Here is a 21,161-nt window from a genome sequence, read left to right as displayed (position 1 = left end):
TGGGTCCATATGCCCGTTCCCCATAAAAATTGTGGAGGGTCCCAGGGGTTAGGGTCTCCATGGCCAAAACCAATGTAATTTGAGATGTCAGCATTAGTGATGTCAGGTGAGGTCATAAGCAGTGCATGTTGGGGGCACAAATTTTGTTAGCGCTGCTAACCATAACTGGTGCATTTCTGTGATTTTATTTAGTTCAAAATATTAATGGGACTGACATATTTACCTAACTACAATACTTTAACCTTTGTGTTTTTTTCAGTAAAAAATAAATAAATAAATAAATATATGTATATATATCTATATATCTATATATATGATGATTTCCAGGTACATATACGTATAATCAAGAACAGTAAATGCATACTTGCATATACATAATTACCTTGACAATATATTGGTAGTCATTATTCCAGACCCAATGTTATTACAGAGCAATGATAACAAAAATGTATACTTTGGCATACAGCCATCCATGTGATACATATGTGAAAGCCACAGGTGGAGAGATAACAATTCCATCAACTGCCTAATTATGTATGGTACAGTATGGTACCTAAAAGTTTCCTTTTTGTAGACTTGAGGCTGTGCTGCAAGGTAGGAAGGTGAGGCAGGTGGTCAGGCCGGGTAAGTGGAAATGAGATGCAGGCGTTGGTGGAAATCACACTTACACAGTTCAATGGACACAAGGAGGAAACAATATGAGTAATCTGAATTAATGGTACATAAAAACTAACTTTTTTCGTAAGATGTTATTTCAGGTCATGAACAACCGTCGAAGCAGCAGTGTGTAAAGACATGAGCAGGAAGTGACGTGGTGCTCACTGTTATTGCCTGAGACTTTTTTATTTTTCTGTTTTAGACTCTTGTTTCTTGACTCATTCATTTAGAAAGTGACACCAGTGAAAAATCAAGAGCAAACATAATTTGGGACTATTTTCACATCAGCATTGATCTGGTTTTGCACTCATAGCTTTCTTTATTAGGGATATCTGCTGGCAATTGCTCTTGCAAACCTGTGTGCATAAACCTATTTACATGGTTCCGACATTTATTTAGTATGACATTGGTGTAAATCAGGCATACATTTCTGACGTAACCTTAATTTGCACCCCAGTCATTAGCACAGCACTAACTGTTGAAGCTATATGCACGCCACTGAAATTATGTGGCAGAAGAGGACCTAATTATCCACCAGTAAAAGGCAAATTATGTGACGTAATGTTGCACATTTTGTAAAAGTGTTACTTAATTTTTTTGTCATTTTTATACTTATTAACACTGTGAGAGCATTGGTTGAACCACATTAGTACCAGTTTAACACCCAAATATAGCAATGCGAAACAGAAAAGTGACCAGTCAACCTCTGCAAAGGGCCTTCCACTGCGCAGCAACACGTGCCACTGCATTTTTCGAAACGTTTTACTTCTTTGAGCTACAAAATCACATGATTTTAGTGTTCTTGACTGCGTGTAAATAATCTCATGAGTGTTTTGTCCTTCGAAAGAGACAGGGGTAATTGATCGAGCACTACTGTAAAATCATCTGCTTATTAGGCGCTCACACCTTTGTTTGATTGTGTACTTACTATCAGGTCCCACTTCGTGGAGAAAATTAACCCAGTCCTGGTGCTAGCAGTATTAGCAGTATTAGCAGAGGCAAATTGGGCTTAGTAATGATTTGTGATGTTGTTTTCCATAGGGCCTGATTCACAAGTGCAAACACACACTTTCGTATAAGTTTCCTATTCCAAGGGATTTACAAGTAGTATCCAGGAGTAGCTCCTTCGCTATGGGAAAGGAGCGTCGCCACCCAAGCCAAGAGCCAGGAAATGAAAAATGAAACAAGTTCCACTGTTGTTTCATTTTTCGCCTGTGGCTCAGCCAGCAGTACAGGGAGGGATGGGGGGTGGAAGAGGGGAGAGTGCACTAAGTGCGCATGTGTGTTTGGACGGGCTAAGATGGCTGTCAAAACAGACCGCAGGGTTGTGTCTGACTGGCAGTCACTGTCGCTTAGACCAATTCTGACGCTGCTTACATGCTATGTTTAGAATGGAAGTAACACCAGTATTGCTGGGGAGCCGGAGCTGGTGTCCCAGTGAATGCTGGGACACTACATAGAGGGCAAAAGAGCACAAGGCGGCAGGGGACAGAGACAGAGGTAAGGTACCTTTTTTTTCCCTCCCTCTCCATCCCCTTCCCCCCAAGCCCTTGCCCCTCCCCTTGAAATTTGCGGCTGGTAGTATCTGTGAGAGTGCGACGTCTCCGCACAAAAAAAGATAGGTCTTTCTATGTGCGGAGACTGCACTTGTAAAGATACTAATTGTAAAACACTCTGTGAATAGCAAACAATCGTAAACTTACACAAAGTGTGAGTTTTTCTTTGTCAATCAGGCCTCGTGTGTTTATGCATAGGTGAAAATCATTTGCTAGTCCTACTCAATGCTCCAAATCGAAACACGATTAGCAACTTCTCATCCCACCGTTTTTTAAACAGGCCTATGAGTGTGCAAAGACCCAAAAGACTCTGGGGTCATTTAGTCCTGGGCTCTTCTGTAATATCACTTGTAGCCTTGTGCCTATTAGTTATTAACTGCAGCTTGAGAAAGTCAACACAAAAATATCAACAGTAATTCTTGGATTTGGTAGATGTACTAGTTCCTCTGATTACTTCTTTCTTATTTTCCATTGCCCCAAGTTGACTCTCATAGTCACATTTATGCAAAAACCATACCTGCAAAGTAACTCTGCTGCCCAAAACACAGTTGTGTGCTGGTTCTGATGTGGGGGCTTCACCCACTGCAGTTGATGCACTGACACCAACTCCTGGCCTACTGGTGCCATATTTAGACAGCAGTAACTTGAAGTACTGCATGGTATGACACTATATGGTATGAGAGTGGTATTTATATTGTACTTACTAACCCTGACAAGGCGCTGAATGCTCTTTGCAAGTGGATAGCATACTACTTGTGGGGCTCCCTGTATTAGTGATTTACACAACAATGGTTACAGGTAATCATGACGTTTTTATTTAGTGTCATACAATTTATAGTAATTCGTCATGCGCAACTTTGTGCCAGTTTACCATAGTTCCCAGTGTGTATGTTAAGTAAATGTATCCGAATTTACTCTGCTAATAACATTATGACGCCCTTGGATAGTAATGGTCATGTCTTTTGGTAAGGTACTTCGCGATAATATTTGTGATACTACAACTATGGTAACAACACGTATGCTAATGCAGGAAGGCACTATATCGCCACCCGTATCCACCCCCAGAAGTATCAACGGTGTGCTAAGAATTATATCACTGCTTAGCATTTTGCCTAGCTTGCACGAAATTGCTTGCCAAACTCCTTGAGTAATGTATACGTGACAAACATGTGGGACTCATCTACATGTCTAATTAAACATCTAGGACAATTCAAGCTTACGTTGATATTTAATGTATGAAGCCTATTTGGAGTGTAGTATAACCAATGTATTGTCTTTAATGGTGCAAGTGTAGATTAGCAGCTCATAGATATTTACAATTTAGTCTGAAACTTTGCAATGACAAATCAGTGGTAGTTGTAATATTCGTACCTTGTGCCAGTCCTCGGATAACCCATTATTACAGCTTTGTAATGCCTGCTTCAAAGATGCCTATGCATTTTTAATTGTAGTGGTCTCAAGTTTGCTTAAGATTGTCAATACTTACATTTTGTCCATGTGTGATTTTATTAAATCATCCGTTATTTTCAGATATTTATGAAACTCATGCCATGGAAATTGAAAATCACTTTTAAGCTCTTCATATGTTACCAAATATTGTTCTTCAGATAACATTCCAATTGGATAAGCCCTTTCTATGCCCATTTCGTAGCCATGCCATCATAGAAAACCTCAGGTACAAAAATCTGTATATTAATTGGTATATATCTATTGATTCATGGTCTGCTTAGATGTTTTAACCCATTGCTGCCAAACCCTTCCTTTGTAGCATACCTAGCCACTTTATAGTTAACCTTTTTTAACTGGTTGGGGTCAATGTCCTGCAAAAGCCAACCCCAAACATTTGTGCCTAAACAACCTATAAGAAATTATAATTGCTAGACAATGTCCGGAAGGGCGTCCATCAGAATACCCCAATAGCTGGCAAAAGGTGTGTTCCATATTTGAAATTGAATGTGCGATGTACAAACAAAAAGCTAGAGTGGAAAGAAAGATTAGGTTAGAAGTATGGGACAAATTTCAATGATGTTTGGATAGTCTTATATTTTCGTCCTCATAATATTATTTGATGTACCAACAGGTAATGACGGAATAATGAAAAATCTGTTTGAACTGTATACACATTTCTTGAAATTAATCACTGGCAACTGTTTGAGGTAATACATGGTTCTTTTTCCCCTTGGTCTGGGGTTACTTGTGATCCTTTCTGGTTGGGGCCTTTCCTGGCAGTTCTCGACAGACTGTCCCCCTAAGGAACAAGGGCTGTACTGATTTGCATAAGGCAGGCCTTCATCTAGAGTGGCGTGGTGATCAAAAAATGATGAACTGGGATGCAGCCCCAAGCGATTGCCAGTGGCTAAGATTAATTCAAACAATCCATCAATTGCATTATCTTTGAAATTAGATAACATCCAGTACTACAGATGTGAAGTGATATCAAACTGTCTAATTTAAATTTGATTAGTCTTAGAGGAAACATTAAGATACTAGAAAAATTTATGTAAACAATTGAGAATTTTAGAGCTGCACTTATTGTGCTTTCCTAAGCTGTCATGGGGTTATATTTATACATACAAATGTACATGCTCCATGTATAGAATTCCCATAATTGGCCATGACATGAAGAAGTGGAAGAAAAAAACAGCGCATTGTATCAAAGATGGTGGTCAAAAGAGTAGCACTTGTCCTAAAGAGAAATGACCCCGGGGTAGCAATGTCTCATTTTCAAAACCCTATAAATTCCCTGCGTTGATTGAGCATGGAAGTTACTGTAGCTCAAGGGGGCGGAAAAATCATGGTAAATGTTCATAAAGTCGCTTTCTGTTCATTTAACAATATGTTTGCATACAGAGAAAGTTGCTTTACCAAACCAGAAATGTAATAAAACCACTTATATGCACAGTAGGCTATGCCCATTAAAGCCTTAAAAATGTGCTTTAATACATTGCACTAATTTCACGACCACCACTTGGGGTAACACAGTTACTGAAAAATGATATTACCACACTAATCCAATATTCACTTAGTAATTCCCAACCAAGGGCTATTCAGTTCTGTGGATTTTGACAGGCTGTTTATCACAGTGGAATGAACTGATGCTTGAGTACCACTTAACACAGTAGTAGTGAGCTGTGTCTCTGATCTCTGCATCCTTTATAATGAGTTGATACTGGGTCCCAGCGCTGTTTACTGAGGCAGTAAACTGGGAAGACGATATGCCAGGTCCATTATTAGGAAGGGTGTAGGTCTTATGGTGGTATAGAATGAGCTTTGGATCTTCTCCAGGGATCTGTCATATGTACAGTAGAGCATTTCCGTCGTCTGCTTCAACCTCACAGCCTATTTCTGTGCTTTGACCAATACTGACTTGGACTGCAGGAGATATCACAGGTTTCTGAGCCAGGCCATCTGAAAAGTAAACATGAAATTAGAACATTGCTTGGTATATTAGTGCAGTATTAATAAAATTCACTTAATCAATACTACCAAAAAGCAATATACATATGCCCTTACTATACGTACATGAAATCCACAAGAGGCCCCAAGACACCAGGATCTGCAGCAGCCTCATCCCTCCAGTTGTACTATTGACTTTTTGAGGTCTGGTCCTTAACTATAAAAATGCAAAGCCTGGTGAGCTGCATTTTTATACTGTGGGAACCAGAGGGCATTGAGGACATAATTCGAGGTATGCAAATATTAAAGTAGACATCCTTCAATAACTGACAATTGACACCTGTTATTTGCACATAATTTTGACTATGCATGTGTCTGAAATCTGAGGACTTAATGTTCAGAGATGTAGGGCAGAGAAAAAAAGTATAGACGCAGGTGTTGCGAGACCTGTCTTCTCCAAAGTAAGACACTCATGTCATTGGAACAAACAGGATTGTGTTACAACTATGAACTAGCATGTTAGAGAACACAATTTGCTTCAAGATATATTTAAGCAGATGTCAATGCATTCAGACTCTAATAGCTAGTGGCATTTGTCCAAAATACTGCTTGTTTTCCAGCACTGCTCTGCTTAAAACACAAACAATATCCACCTATATTAATTGTTTTTGTGAGGTCAAGCCCAATTGGTTTATCCTCAAATATTCAGTTTGTTTTGACCATTTATTTTATATTAATCGAACAAGAGAACACAGAACAGAATGCTAGGTTTCATGACTTCTAATAGAAATGCTAATTTGAATATCATGAAGGCTACATTTTTAATGCCTGGTGAGTCTCTCGATCTAACTATTGCCAAATAGTACAGTATTATGAGGAGCATCGATAATACTTCTGTGTGATAGAACCCTCTGTTTCAGCTTTGTAGAACACTCAAATTGAGCTTATGAAAAAAGAATTCTGGGGGCAGTAGTAAATTTTTTAATTTACCTGATTTCTTGCCGCCATCCTTTCTTTCTCAGCCCATTCTATGTAAATCTCACATATGACCTTGGTCACCGTAGGTCTATTTAGACTGCTTCTGAAACTTCTAAATATATGGGTATCCTATGCTGACGCTGTACCAGGTAGTTGTGCTGTTATGTAGATTTATTTTCTTTCCTGTAATTATCAGTTCCCTTGAGATTAAATTACAAAATCTTACCACTGCTGGTGAAGTGGATATACCAGGAACAATAATTTGTTTCCATTTATTTCAGAATCAAACTCTGATTCAGAAAAAATAAAATGCCAACGGTGTCCAAAATCAAGGTGCCTGAAAGGTTATCAGCTGTGTCCCCAGTATATCCACTTCACCAGCAGTGGTAAGATTAAATAGTTATTGTTAACTGTAACTGGTGAATTTCAGTGGTTTTTACTTTTCAGAGTTTAAAATGTTATATTTTGACTGACAATTTCACCTAAATATATCATCACTTTAACCTTTGTTTTTTTCAGTGAATACATACTACACATAACCTCTAGCAGAGACTATTGAACGGTATGCTCCAAATCTGTCTGTCTTTGTTCCATCCTAGATTCTCGACTTCCTGAAAGCAGAGCATTTTTGTGGGTGGCTCCTCGATCACTCCTGTATGGCCTCAGTATAGAGCAGGGGTCTCCAAACTTTTTAATGCCACGCCCGCCCACTTGAAAAATAAAAATCATTGGGCCCCCCTCAGAATTTTTCACTAATATTTTATAAAGATGGCAATGTTTAAATATGTTTAGACCTATTTAAACATTGCAGGTAAGTACTGTTGCCTTTTTAAAAGGGCAATTACATGTTTCTGCTTAAAATAAAGGCCTTTTATTTGTGTAATGCTTCTTTTGGCCAGAGTCTGGCGCCCCCCCTGGGACCACTTGAGGCCCCCCCAGGAGGGTCCGCCCCCCAGTTTGAAGACCTCTGGTATAGAGTATATGTCTGTGCTGCCTAAAACCAGTTCTTTATGAGGATTACCAACTCTCACTCCTCTAGAGAGTATTCACTCTGGCTTCCTATAACTGGTGCATTCCTCTAGATTGTTCCCCTGTTGTTCCTAGATGACAATATTATCTGGTAATTATATTCCTTCAATAGGATTATCCTCCTTTTGGCACTGTGGTGCTAAATATCAACCCACTGTGTTGGTGCCAAGCTCCTATCTAGATTGCATAGAGATTTACTTGGGGCTGCCTATAACCAGAGCATTCCTGTAGGTTTCCCATCTGTAGCTCCTGGGTGGACTATATTAAAGTGTAGACCCTCCTGCATGTTATATGTATGTTCCAGACACAACTCAACATAATGCGTTACTAACTATCACATTCTTTCCCCTCCCTTGAACTGAGACTGTTCCTCCAAGGTTCTTGAGGTACTTGTTGCGTTGGCTCCCCGCTGGTGCTCCCGCTTAACCTAAATGGAGTGCTTGCTATGGTGTCTTCTAGCAGGTACTTTTGCATCAGCTGGTCCTCCTTCACTCTTGGATTACAATGGCTGCCTGTAACCAGTGCATTCCTGTGGTTGTTCGTCTGTAGGTCCAGGTTGGGATCCAAACAATTTTTGCCCTTATACCAGCATTATCTTTTGAGGGAAAGGATAGGTTTGTCTGGAGCGTGCTGTCAGCTCGGCCAGGTTTACTACCCTGAACCCTAGTGAATGTGAACCCTGAAACCCAGGAACACCTGTGCTCTTATGAAGCAATCAAAGCATAGTGTACTCAAATTTCTGTTTATTGTATAGACCCTGCATCAATCTGAAAAAAAATCAGACATAATTATGATATGCTGATGCCAGTGCCTATTACCAAATTGATCTGAGAACAGCGCATTGATGCAATAAATCCAACTGGGAAATGGCCATTTGATATCGTTGACACTTTTAGTCAAGTCAGTTGTTATATAGCAAATAGCACATTGACTGCTGGTATTTCTTGGGACATAATATCGTTGGCATTACTAAGAAATTATAAATGATAGAAAACAAGAAACCACACATTTCATACTGCAAATAATTGTTAGCTAAAATAAAGGACTTAGTAAAAGTGCCAATATCAATACTTCGTGGCAGCCTTCACTACTGTGCTCCTATTCCCAAATCATCTGCAACCCCCTGAGGCCTTCATTTGTAGTACGGTGGCATTGGCTAGGTGTCTGGCTTATCCCTGGTTGGATTAATGTCCAGCAATGTACCTGACGTTTGCACACCTGCAGTTACCAAATAGGGAAGCAGCAGGCCCATGTTCTACCAGGTGTGAATTTACCCCTGCCACAGTTAACAGACCAGTGAGCTGAGGCTGGAGTGGAGCCTCAGCTCAGGGTTACTAACCCCTAAAATGTATTCAAAATAGATACAGATTTAGGATCTGGAACAGTCCTGTTGTAGACACCCTTACCAATTACTGAACTTGTCTCTTGTGTATCAATATTTTGTGACCGAAATTCAGGTGCAAAACATTAAAAATGTACCAGCAGCTCAAAGGAAGTGGTAACCCAGTCACAAAAGGGGAAAAGTTCGTTTGGGAAGCCTTCTCCTTTTTGAATGGTAAATAAGTAGTTTGTTTAGGACACTTCCAACTCTTAAACAAACTTTAACAAAAAAGAAAACTTTTTAAATACATCTGTGTTTCCTTTAAGGAAAACAGGCTGCATTTAAAAAAAGTTACTTTATTGAAAGTCAATCACTGACAAGATGGCTTCTGACCCTTGTATACCACGATCCCTGTCATTGTGGTAATGTGGATTGGTTCACAATTTTCAGCATACCTAATTAATATTAATTAGGTAGAACAAGTTGCAACTAGATCTGTTTCAGGCACATAGGTGCCTAATTCTAATGGTCCATAATGGGCCATCCTAAGGTTATATAGGCCAGTTTGTAAAAATACTTATTGATTTAAAAAAAAACGATTTGAAAATTGCAACCAGTATTTTGCAACCAGTAAATCGTACACAAGACCCTAAGTACATACACAGTGATTCAAGATATTTATATCATTAAAGAGCAGTATTTAGATTCATTTGCTTCCTCACTGCCAGCGGGTGATGTTGTAGGAAGGTGTGGTCAATGTAAACCACACCAAAGAAGCGGCCTTTCACATTATATCTAGAGAGTTATTATATTTTATTAATAATCACCAAATAAACTGCTTACATTTATTACATAACGTTAACACCAAAAGTTATAGTTCATCCTAGGGGGGCAGACAACCAAATCGCTGGGGCAGAAGGATGGCTGGTCAAAGATAGCTAAAGATCACTGGGCACACATGCTTTTTTCACTGAAGCAGCTCTGGCGTCTTTGGCAGGAGATAATTTTATGAGAAAAAGAGTGACAGAAGACAAGTGCAAGGTTTGTCTGCAAGTTTTTGTTTTTTAGAAACAACACCCCAAAGGCCTGGTTTGTCTACAGAAGATAAAAAAATCAGTGTCTTTGGCACATGGCATTTTTTCTTCTGGTGCTTTCATGAGTTTTTATGCCTCGTCCCACCATGGAAGGAGGTTCCAGACTAGACGTGGGCGGAATGGATCATTCCACCCATGGAATTTGCGGAATTTGGCAACTCTGTATTACTCTTGGAACGCGGCGTTCCATCCAAATTACGCCAATCACCGCATGACGAAATTCTTTTCATGTAAGGCTCCAAAAATGAAAAATGGTGAGCTTGGGTGAGATTTGGTGTCCCCCCTAGAGCAATTTTCTAAAATGGGTGGTCGTGAGCAGTCATGGTCAGAGGCCCGGCTGCTGTTCGAGTTGATTTGCTGCCGCTTGACTAGATATTCCACTTGAGTGGCAGCAAAATCAGCTCCAGTGGCCACACAGTAAGGTGCCTTTTGCGCTGATTTTTCAGCACTGCTTGCACTACAAGAGTTAAATTGCGGTGCAAGAAGCGTGATGTGCATATTTCTCGCCCGTTGAAGGAACTATGTGGAATCTCGTGGAGTTTTTATGTAACTCAACAGAATTACGTGGAGTGAAACTTCGTAAGTTCCGCCCACCCTAATCCCAGACAAATAAAAAGTTGGTTGAGAGGGCTTCACAAGACCTGCCTGTTATAAGCAAGCATTCTGATATCATGTTTATCAGAGGTTACACCACAATAAGTGTTGAAATACAGTAGAGCCAAGAGTGGCTCAGCCATTAGTAAACCACCAACCCCCAACATGCAAATGAGTTTTTTCTTGTATAACTTTAACAATCATAAGTGTAAAAATGTGTTCAATAATCAGTTATAAATATGTTTCATTTCATTCACTGAACCATCACACAACATTACATGTGTCATCACCAACAGAATCATTGATGACAAGGACTGTAACATTGCAAATGTTCATCAGTTGTATAGACCTACAGGGCTGGCTATGAGTTTATAAGGTTCACATGCTCTTCTTACTTCACCATCAAGGTGGACAAGCCGCAGAATGTTCAAGCCTGGATTGCAGATGATGCCTGATTCTGGCACCTGTCCAAGCACTTTCAATCCCTCAAATTCAAAAGGAGCTGGGCCTTGTTAAGGGTTCTGCTTAGCACTATCAGCCAGAGGAGGGCTTTCAGACAGGCTGTTCTTATAGATGCACTGGAGAGGTATGAAAGTGTCCAGAAAGGGACATTAAGCTTCTCATTTTTCAAACAACATTATCCCAATCTCCAACCACTTTCACAGCACTCAACAGGATCTCCACAATCAAGTAATTTGCACTGACCTGCCGATTAGCTTTCCTCCCCTTGCTCACATAATCAAAAAATGCAAACTGTGAGCACTTTCTTTAAGTCTGCTGGACCTGAGCTCTGCATTTCTTTTTGTCTCAGTCGAAACATGTAACTTTTGAACCTGTGAGACCTCATTGCTTTGCTAGTTTGTGTAATTGATTTTATGGAGGTATTGAGCCTTTCATAAAGTAATTCTCACTATACAAATACTGCTGTTCTTCTCCATTAACTTTGTCTCTTTTTTAAATAATTTTTGTTTAAGCTTGATCAAGGTGTGATAAGCAGGTTACAAGTCGGGGTGTGGATGTGGGTGGATGGAGTACCCATTAATTTTAGAGGTCGCACTCTTTTTCCTTAAGACTGCAGCGACCCTTTAATTGTGAGTCTGGAAGGTAGCTGCTCTGGAGATGTCAACACGTTGGTTATGTTTTATTGTGTCTGTTCATACATGTTTGGTTTATTGTTACACTTTCTTATCAAAGGAGGTGTGCTCTGCACGTGGTGGTGTGTAATGTGACCCAGATCACAATTTGACTCTATTCTAGGCACTTTAGGTGTATTTATCACCTTGCTTTATTTTCAAAGGATTGTCAATATGTGCCCCTTGGCACTGTACTGCAAGCACCTGCACTTCAAATGTCTCCTGGTCCTCTCCCCAATTTTCTACACAAATTGTGCCCTGTTGCCAGAAATATTAAAACGCCTCCTTGCATCAATAGAATGCACTTTTTGTGCTACATACAAATCTTAAGAGCGGGTCCAATTTCGTGGGCAGAAAATGTTGTCTTTTCTGAAAGACAAATTCAACTTTTCATATTAAGTTAACACTTTTTACATGACAGATGTACCAATGACAGTTGGGGTGTGTGCAGATGAAACAAGCATTGGAAAAGTCAATAGGTCTCGCCTTTGAGAGCTATTAGCTTTGGCAATGTTTTGAAGCCACGCTGTACAGCAGTGCTTATGATTTGCCGTGTGGCTAAAACTAATTTTAACAAGCATTGGCAAAGCCTATGGGTCTGACCTTTGGGACATAGTGGCTTTGCCAATAGGTTTTAGCCCTTTAGCATTCCCAATGCCATGCAGCATGGTCAACAAATAACTAACTTTTGATGCCGCCAGACAATTTTTGGAGAGGTACTCTGTGATTTCCAGGGACAATGTTAAACACGTCTTTATCCATGAATAAAATTCCTGGAGTAAAGAGAGTGATAATTATGTGGTAGTACTCTAAAAGACAAATTCCAAAGAGTCTAAAAGAAACCTGCAAGAAAGAACTGAATCAAAGAGGGGGCACGCTAAACGCTACACTGTCCTGGTGTTTACATGATGTCTGAGTTCTTCTGGAGTAATCATATCCGATGAGAAAGGTATAAATAAGTATCAGTTTATATGTTATTGGACAACCAGTTAATAATGGAAAGACTCCTTCTGTTCAGGGCTGGTGGAAAAAGTGAGCAAAACACTGTGAGCATGTAAGCGGATTTAATAAATGCTTCTATGCAATGGCTCTCAGGGCTGCAAATGAGTGAATAGAACTGCTATATTGTCTCTTATTATCTACTCCCATGACCGAAGGTACTAGTCTGAGGTACAAGGGAATATATGGCTGCACTATGGCTTGTATAGTATGTGCACAGCGATAATGCCGTTAACCATTCTCTTGAATGAATAGTGTTAAAAACCAGTGAGCCTGAGCATAGTAAATGATGCTATGACTAGGCCACTAAAGTACTGCCATAGGCAGAGCTCTTCGCATAACTGTCACTGGGCTTACAAATCCTCAAATGTGAATAAATAGTACTATTAATATGATTGCTCATGCTTATAAGAAAGATGGTATGCCAAGAACTCAGTGCGACTAAAAACAGGATGAACGGTGCCATGGCAAGAGGTACACTAAGGCCTATAAACATCAAATATTGTACAACAATGAGTGGTGCAGAGTGCCCCTTGAGTCTGTCACAGAAATGATGAGTGGTATAAAAAAAATCAAAAAATAAACTTTTGACAAGGTTTTTTTTTTCCTTTTTAGTTGCCGACCCGAGTTGGATTGGTAATTAAAAATAAAAACAAAAACAGAAGTATTGTTTTATAAAGCGAGTGCGAGGAAAGCAGTGGTGAGCGGGGAGCAACAGAGGACCGAAGCCTATCAAAGGGGTGTTCATCGCTGCATCCAAGTGCCCTTATATTGCCTTGCATATTATGGGTACTGGTCCAACATGGACACTGCAGGGGTACAAACTGAACAAAGCTACTGGATAATCCTGAAAAATTAGGTGAGGAGCAATGTTCTGCACTAAAGGGCAGCAGATCTGTGCTGCAGGCTTGAAAGTGCACAGACAAGCACACTCTTGCTTCTGCTGGCCATTTCCACCCACCAGGATTGTATTTTTTTACTCAGCCTGCCTTCCATTTCTCAGCAGCAGACACCAATTGCAGTGACTGACTCTTAGTGGCAGGCCATGGTGAAAGTGAAATGCAATCTGATAACAGTGTGTATTATGAGAATGTTTAAAGCAGAAGCTCCATGTGTGCTGTGCTCCTTGCCATAAACACAGTTTTGTAGCAGAGACAGTGGTTTAACATGCTTGAGGGGGGGGCCTGCAAAGTACACAGACCCCCAAGCCAGTCAGGAGCTCTCAAGCCAGGGGCTGCCACTGCACAGTGTACTGTGGTAAGGGAGACCACTCAGTAAGTGAGACCACTTGAGCTTGAGCCCCTCCCACTGCGCCACTGGCCTGTGGGGACTACTCCAGTGAGCTTCGGGGGGAGAGAAGCTCTTGGATCTGCTCTATGATAGGCGTAGGGTGGACTGGCCCGCTGGCAGGGCAAGAGCGGGCTGTGACCAGGTTGAGGTGGTTCCAGAATCTGCACAGTGAATCCATTGGAAGATGCAGCACTGGAGGTTTGGTGAGGTGCGAGGGTGTGTGAAAACAACCAGCTGCTGAAGTAGCTGGCACAGTGGGATTAAGGCAAACAGACAACATAGGACATAGGGGAATACGAAGCATGCTGAAGGGAGCGGAGAACTACGTGAGGGAGACAGCTGAAAACATAAATTGACTCTCGCAACATAGAGCCCATGCTCTGTCATGTAGGCTTCGACCTAAACTAGGCCATGCTTTCGGCTGCATAGGCAGTGAAAAGCGTTTACTTGTTTTCCACTGTGTACCTCGAGAGGACTCTTTGCTAGTTCCTGTACTTGCAACAAACAAGGGTGAATTCGAGTTTGACCGGAAAGTATCCCCGACAATTGGAGTATTCAACCATGGACTACAGGATTCCACCCGCCTACACCTTACAACTTTGAAGGGCAGTGAAGTGTCTCAAAAACAGCAAGCAAGAGGTATGCAAACAAATATGTGTACACAAAGGAAAGTCCTGGTGCAGAGATAAAACTAAAAATCCATTGTGAATGCTACAGTGGACTATGAGTTGGGGAGAAGGCATAAACATGCACACACACACACTGGCAGAAAATGGGGCAGTTGCAGCGGGCTGTTAGCGGGGACATTCACCAGAGAGATAAGCACCAGCATTGAGGCAGCATGGGTAAGTGTCACACGTGGCTCAAATTACAGTTGGCAAATGTTGAGACTTCCACCCAACTTGTGCGGGTTCACAGGAGCTTTGTTATGCAGTTTCCTAATAAAATGCTCCCTAATCTCATCTTTGGGTGAAAAAACACAGCTCTGGGAGCCTATGAGAAAGTGAAATAAAAAGCATTGGCAAATCCAATAGGTCATGCCTTTGGGTGAGCTATTGGCTTTGGCAATTAGGTATGGGTGGGTAACAGGGAGGCTGCGAGGGGAAATAGGTGAGGGCAATTAGGGTGATAGAACCAAAAGCTTTGGCTGAAAAAAAAAATAGCAGGGTTGCCTTGACATCCTGTGATTCTTGGCAAATCACTTAATCTCCTGGTTTAAAAAAATGAATGCGGCCTTGTGCATTGTAACTGCTGGCCATGTATAGTGCTGTTCAGGTCAGGTCGAGTTATCACTATATAAAAATACAAAAACAATAGTACCTCAATCACAGCTGGAGCTGCGGACCGACAATCTGCCACACAAACACAAGGAAGTGACACCTCACATGTCCTGCTGCATTCGAAGGCAGCAAAAAGAGTGATAGGGATGCCAGCGAATGGTAAGTAGTGGGCGGGCTTAAAGCCCCTTTTTGGAGAGTTTTTTTTTGTTTCATACAATAGGTTGTTTCCCAGCAATACACATGAGCACTGCCTGAAGGCTGGGCCTAAAAAGCAAGAAGCTGCCTACTATTTAACATCTGCAAAGTGGTTCTGATATGAAACTATCAGCCAGTCAGCCTCAGCTGAGAGCATATTGCATGATAGGGCTTGTAGATTTTCTTTTAACTACGCTATTAGGGTCTTAATATTCCAAACTGCAGATTGTTGCAGACTAAAAAGGCCTGGCTGATTTGTCACTCGTCACTTGGAGCCACTTGATTACTAATATTTTTTAGAGAAGCAAAGCCAGCTTTTAAGTAACTACGCACAAGTCAGACGCTCACTTGAAAGCTTCTTCAAAAAGGTTTTGAATTTGTGTGCATTCTCTTCCTAATTTGGGCCGGTGGTTACTGGAGGGGACCTCTGACACTCATTTTTGGGGGATTGGTCCTTATTTTCCCTCATCAGTCTATGATAGGAAAAATGCACACAGAGGAAAGAAGAAGGAAGAGAAAGAAAGAAACACATCACCAAATGAAAAAGCAGGGACCTGCAGGAGCGGGATAAAGGAGCAGGGATGGTCTGGGAGTGGAGTATAGAGGCATGAGGTCAAGGCTACCAGCCTAGGTGTAAGGTCAAGGCTACCAGCCTAGGTGTGAGGTCAAGACTATCAGCCTAGGTGTGAGGTCAAGGTTACCAGCCTAGGTGTTCAGCACTCTGACATTTATTAGTGGTGGCCCATGGGTGTCTCATCAGAGCTTTGTGCACCAGCACTCATTCTTTCACAAAGAAAGCAGTGGGCACATCCCACAGTGCCAGTCTTGGGGTTTCACCAGATCAAGGGGTTGGTAATAACCAATAAGGCTGAAAGGTTCACCTTGATTAAACTTGTAGTTATCACATCAAACGACTAGGCAAGCAGGGAAGGGCAAACAGCCCTTTCCATTTAAGTGTGGGATATTGGAGGACAATGACATAACCTTCCCAGACATCAGTTCCTGTGATACCACTCCGCATGGCTCTCATTGACTAGCCCTAACCTAATTAGTCCCCTACTCATTTTTAGAACTTGTGATAACTGCGTTTATTTAAGACTATTCACTGATTAAGCTTTTTAAACATTCAACACGTAGCAATGTCTTTTAGGATTTAACTGGGAAAGGCAGAAGCTATGCACCCAGTGAATGAAATTTACTCTTTGTAATTGCAACACCAAGTTCAATCCGAGCTTCCCTGTGTGATCTTCGGCAATTAATTTGCTTCACCCTGCCTATTTTGACTTGATAATTACACTTGGGAGCTCCTTCAAATAGTTCAGGCCAGTATGTATCTGATTAAATCCCTCTCTTGGATATGCTTTAAAAGACTAGAAAGGTGCTTCACGACCAATAACAACACAGACTAAATGGATGTTAAATAGCTGAAGGCACCAGTTTCACTCCTGCATCTTTGGGAGGACTTTTAGTGGGTAGATTCATGCAGGTTTCGAAACTCATCTTTACAACCTATGATTTCTAATATCTTCCACAGTGCAACAATATAATCTAATGTAGCAAAGTGAAACCCTTCCAGGGCATCATTGGATACTCGTTTGTTTGAATTCTGAAATCTTTATCATATTATACAGGACATTTGTTGCACAACTGACATTTAAAATAGTCCACAGTGTGGAACGTGATCAGGCTCGGGTCTCCATGTACATTTTTGGTCTTTCTCACCTCCATTCTCAGCACCCACAGAGACAGTGTGCAACCACTACGAAATTATATGCGATAATTATGTTGTTTAACAATCAATAAAATCATTTACACACTCTCCTTGGCTTTTTTGAAACTTTGAGTTACTGTTGTGGCTATTTTGTTGTTGAATTGAGGTCATAGGTTTTTGTCAGGCTCTGGGTCACAGTGGTATCCGTTCACACTAGTGTACCACTTTGCACAGTAATAATGTGCCGCGTCTGTGATCTGAACATCTTTTATAATTAGCTGGTACCCGGTTCCAGCGCTGTTCACCTTGGCAGTGAAGTGGGCAGATGACATCCCGGGTCCATATTGAGGGTCGCTCCAGGAGTAATGGTGATACAGAATGGCCTCCGGAGCTTCTCCAGGGATCTGTCTGTAGAATGGTACAGCATAGGCATCTTTCACTCCAACCTCACAGCTAATTGTAGTTCTTTGTCCAAGACTGACCTCAACCGTGGGAGATATCACAGGTTTCTGCGCCTGGGTATCTGAAACGTGAGGGAGAGAAATACAACATTTATGAACAATAGCTGTATAAAAAAGTATATTTAAATGCATGGCCGCCAGAAAAAAGAAAACATTCTTCAGATATTGGCACACTTACAGGATGTCCACACCAGGACACAGAACACCTGGATCTGCAGCAGTCTCATTCTTTCAGTTACTGCAGCTCCTTTCTGAACCTTGAACATAGGTATGTACAAAAAGACGAACTCTGACAAGGTTAATATATGTCATCAGTCCCCAGGGGAGCCAAGAGGCAGGTATGCAAATATGAAACGCACTTAACACATCACTGGACCGGAACAGGAACACAGCAACTGACTTTATTCACTGTTTTAATTTAAGGTTATGCTGCCTTCAAGTTGAAAATTGCTTCCGCTTCCACTGTGTGTGTACAATGTATTAGTTACTTGTACATTTTTTCTCAAGGTTGTCAATGTTGTAATCGTTCAGGATGCATGTAAACAGCCAGGTAATACTACCGGTTTAAAAGTATTATGGACAGAAATTATCAAACTACAAAAGGACAAAATCTTTTTTAAATAACGTTGTGGATACTCTAACATTTATGACTCATAAACTCTTCAGAATAGACTCTCTAAGAACAGTACATCTTCACACTATATGTATTATCTGTCTCCCCTTTGGACTCAGGACACTCTTCCAACCAGGGATCTCTATCTCTTTGTATTCTTTAAGCTTCAGAATTGTGCCACGATTCTTTGCCTCTGGCTAATTCTCTGTATATAAGTAAGACATGCCTACATACATACATAAGTACATACATGTATTTATTCATACTCACACACATGTATCTATACATACACGCTATGCATACATAACCTCAAACTGTAAATATTGACCTGTGTACTTCAAAGTCTGGTTCCTTTGATTACCAACCTAGAGCCAAGGACTCCTCTAACCAGAGGAGGCCTGTGGGTTTCTGCTCTCTGTCAGTCCTGTTTGGACTCTACATAGCTGTCTTCTCCAATGAATAGATCATCACCTGCGAGCAGCTCTTCTGTCTGCGTACCAGCCTACAAATTACTAGGTCTGGGTGGAGCTCACGGAGTTCCACTCTGCGGATTTCCGCAGAGTTGATTTAAAACTCAGTGGAATTCTGCGGAGGCAGAGTTCCATGAGCCGCAGAGTGGCACCCTGTCCTGAATGTGCCCGATCTCGGAAGAGCTAAGCAGGGTCGGACCTGGTTAGCCAGGCCCGACCCTGCTTAGCACTTCCGAGATCGAGTACATTCAGGAGAGGGCTGTAGGCAGTGTAAGCTGCAGTTTCAGGCCTCTTGTGCACCTGCCTGCCCCATTTGCACTGCACATGGGGCAGACCGGTGCATAAGAGGCCTGAAACGGGAACTTTTTCTGCCTACAGCCTGGCCTGAATTCAGGCCAGAGCAGTAGGCAGCTAAAACTGCCCTTTCAGGCATCATGTGCACCAGTGTGCATAAACTAAAAAATGCAAATACACAGACTCACCTGGGTCCACGTTGTTAGCGGCCTGGCGCTCTGCCTCCCTCTGCCCCCTGCTCCCGGGCCAGGCCAGGGCTGCTGGCGGGAGGAGGCCTGGAATCCTCCTAGATCAGGAGCTGCTGACGCCAGCTCCATCACCGTAGGGACGAAACTGCGCACTGCAGCCCAGTTATGGGCCACCCAGCGCAAGTGCAGACAGTCTGTGCTTGCGCTGTGTGGCCCATAACTGGGCTGCAGTGCACATGTGGTGAGCTCCACTCTGCTGGTGAGGCTAACAGAGTTTTTGGGCAAACTCTGTGCTCCAAGCGGAGCACGGAGTGCCAAAAACTCTATTAGCTCTGCTAGCGGAGCTCGCCTCCCACCCCTACTTATTTCAAAGCTTTTGCTTGGTTGAATTTATATATGTATACCAAAATCAGAAAGTGTGCATTCAAGACTAAAGTGTGCATATTCTTCTACTTCTAAAAGCTGATAGTTAGCTAAAAATGGTTGATGTTCCAGAATATTGTGAAAGCTGATATTTGGGTGTTAAATCATGCTGGCTTGGGAAGCCTTACTACTAACATTTTGGCATTGCAGCTTTGGCTATTATGAATGACCTATGTACAGAGCCACTGGAATTATGCAGAAGGGGAGGGCCAGATTAGGCTTCAGGACTGAGTAATTATGCTGCATGAAAAGGCAGTATGTGGTACTATGAGGCTAATAGGATGGTTCAGTGAGCTGAACGCTCGCCGCTGTGAATCTGCAAAGTCTTGAAGGTCACAAATTTGAGTATAGACATTGTCATGTAACCCTTCCACCCTTGTGAGGGTAGCATATTGAACACTAACCAATTGGGTGATACTAACATCTGTAGTGCACATGTCTTAGAATTTGCACAAGTGTTGCTTAGAGTAAGTGCCAAATAAAAGTTTTTTTTAATTTTATTAAGGAGACATATGTAACTGGTCACTTTGAACTTAAATTAGCATCATCTGCTGGGTGGATCCTCCAGTGTGAGCCATTTGAGAGGTTTCCATTCTTCCCTCAAACTGGCTAAGACTCAGTGGAGTTTTATTTATTACCATAACATCCTAATTACATATCACAACTAACTCGCTCTCCACACAAATCAGTACCATCTGTAGATTTAACTTATTTTTAGATTTTGACTGCTCACACATCGGATGATGCACATAGGCATCAGTAGTACCATTTCAGAGCTCCACACACAACAAACCGTTTACTACCCACACCTGCCAAGACCCTTGCTCTTGAGTCTTCCTTATTCCGCATTGCAGCCTTATACTCCAAACTCCTACCATCACCTAGCGCACACTCCTTCACCACCCTCATCCCTTGCTATGTAAGTGCCATACCATTGCCTGCCTACTAATCAGGTGTCACTGTTTCCCAGCCTGTAGGATGTCCCAATCTTTCTGAGCGGATCATCCTGCAGATAGGGAAACAGCCCGTTTACAAATGAAGTGAGGCAACCTATGCCTCTGTGAAGGCAGGAACTACTTCCCTGAGGAATAGTTCTCAGGTGTGCAGGACTAAGTGGCGAAGGTTATTCCTTCACTTGCGCCATGCGATCATCCCCTGAATCCAAGTGACTCCCGAACGTTATTATTCAAGAGGCTCTTTGAAGGACCTATAAGGAGGAAGAAATAGCAACACATGGGCCAGATATTAAGCTTACATTTGCCCAAAGCTCACCAGAACTTTTTACTAAGGATTCTAATTGGCTTCAAACATGTTGTAGACTTGTGAACTGCTCAAACCTTGGGGCCCTTGTTCTGTAAGTTAAGTGTCTTTCCTTAAGTATCGATAATGGTATCTCGCATGCTTTAAATTGTTAATGGGTGGGCGGCTCAGTGTGTATCATTTGACAGTTCGTATGTCCTTTCCATTAAAAGGAATGTT

The 21,161-nt window shown here is 41.7% G+C and overlaps 1 protein-coding gene and 1 long non-coding RNA gene across 13 annotated transcripts in view; one reads left to right on the top strand and one right to left on the bottom strand.

The window, feature by feature from the left end:
• The window catches only part of LOC138268685 (uncharacterized), a 180,727-nt gene that overhangs the window by 29,259 nt on the left and 130,307 nt on the right, over positions 1-21,161 (top strand). The window contains exon 2 of the long non-coding RNA XR_011200056.1: positions 6,869-6,973. This is a non-coding gene — a long non-coding RNA (uncharacterized lncRNA). The remainder of the gene's footprint in view (positions 1-6,868; positions 6,974-21,161) is intronic.
• LOC138268683 (immunoglobulin kappa light chain-like) overlaps positions 1-21,161 on the bottom strand; it is a 180,866-nt gene that overhangs the window by 39,689 nt on the left and 120,016 nt on the right. Inside the window, exons 1-2 of one of the 12 annotated variants that reach the window (XM_069218577.1) lie at positions 17,873-17,964; positions 17,435-17,756 (exon numbers count right to left, since the gene is read on the bottom strand). The exons of 9 other annotated variants lie outside the window; for them this stretch is intronic. In XM_069218577.1, the coding sequence (XP_069074678.1) occupies positions 17,435-17,756; positions 17,873-17,960 (410 nt within the window). In that variant the 5' untranslated portion in view covers positions 17,961-17,964. Of the gene's footprint in view, positions 1-17,434; positions 17,757-17,872; positions 17,965-21,161 lie in introns of those variants that run through there. 2 more of the 12 variants (XM_069218576.1, XM_069218579.1) reach the window with 2 other exon arrangements.

This window comes from Pleurodeles waltl, chromosome 12 (assembly GCF_031143425.1).
Source record: "Pleurodeles waltl isolate 20211129_DDA chromosome 12, aPleWal1.hap1.20221129, whole genome shotgun sequence".
NCBI classification, from domain to species: domain Eukaryota; kingdom Metazoa; phylum Chordata; class Amphibia; order Caudata; family Salamandridae; genus Pleurodeles; species Pleurodeles waltl.
This window is presented reverse-complemented; position numbering and strand designations above follow the sequence as displayed.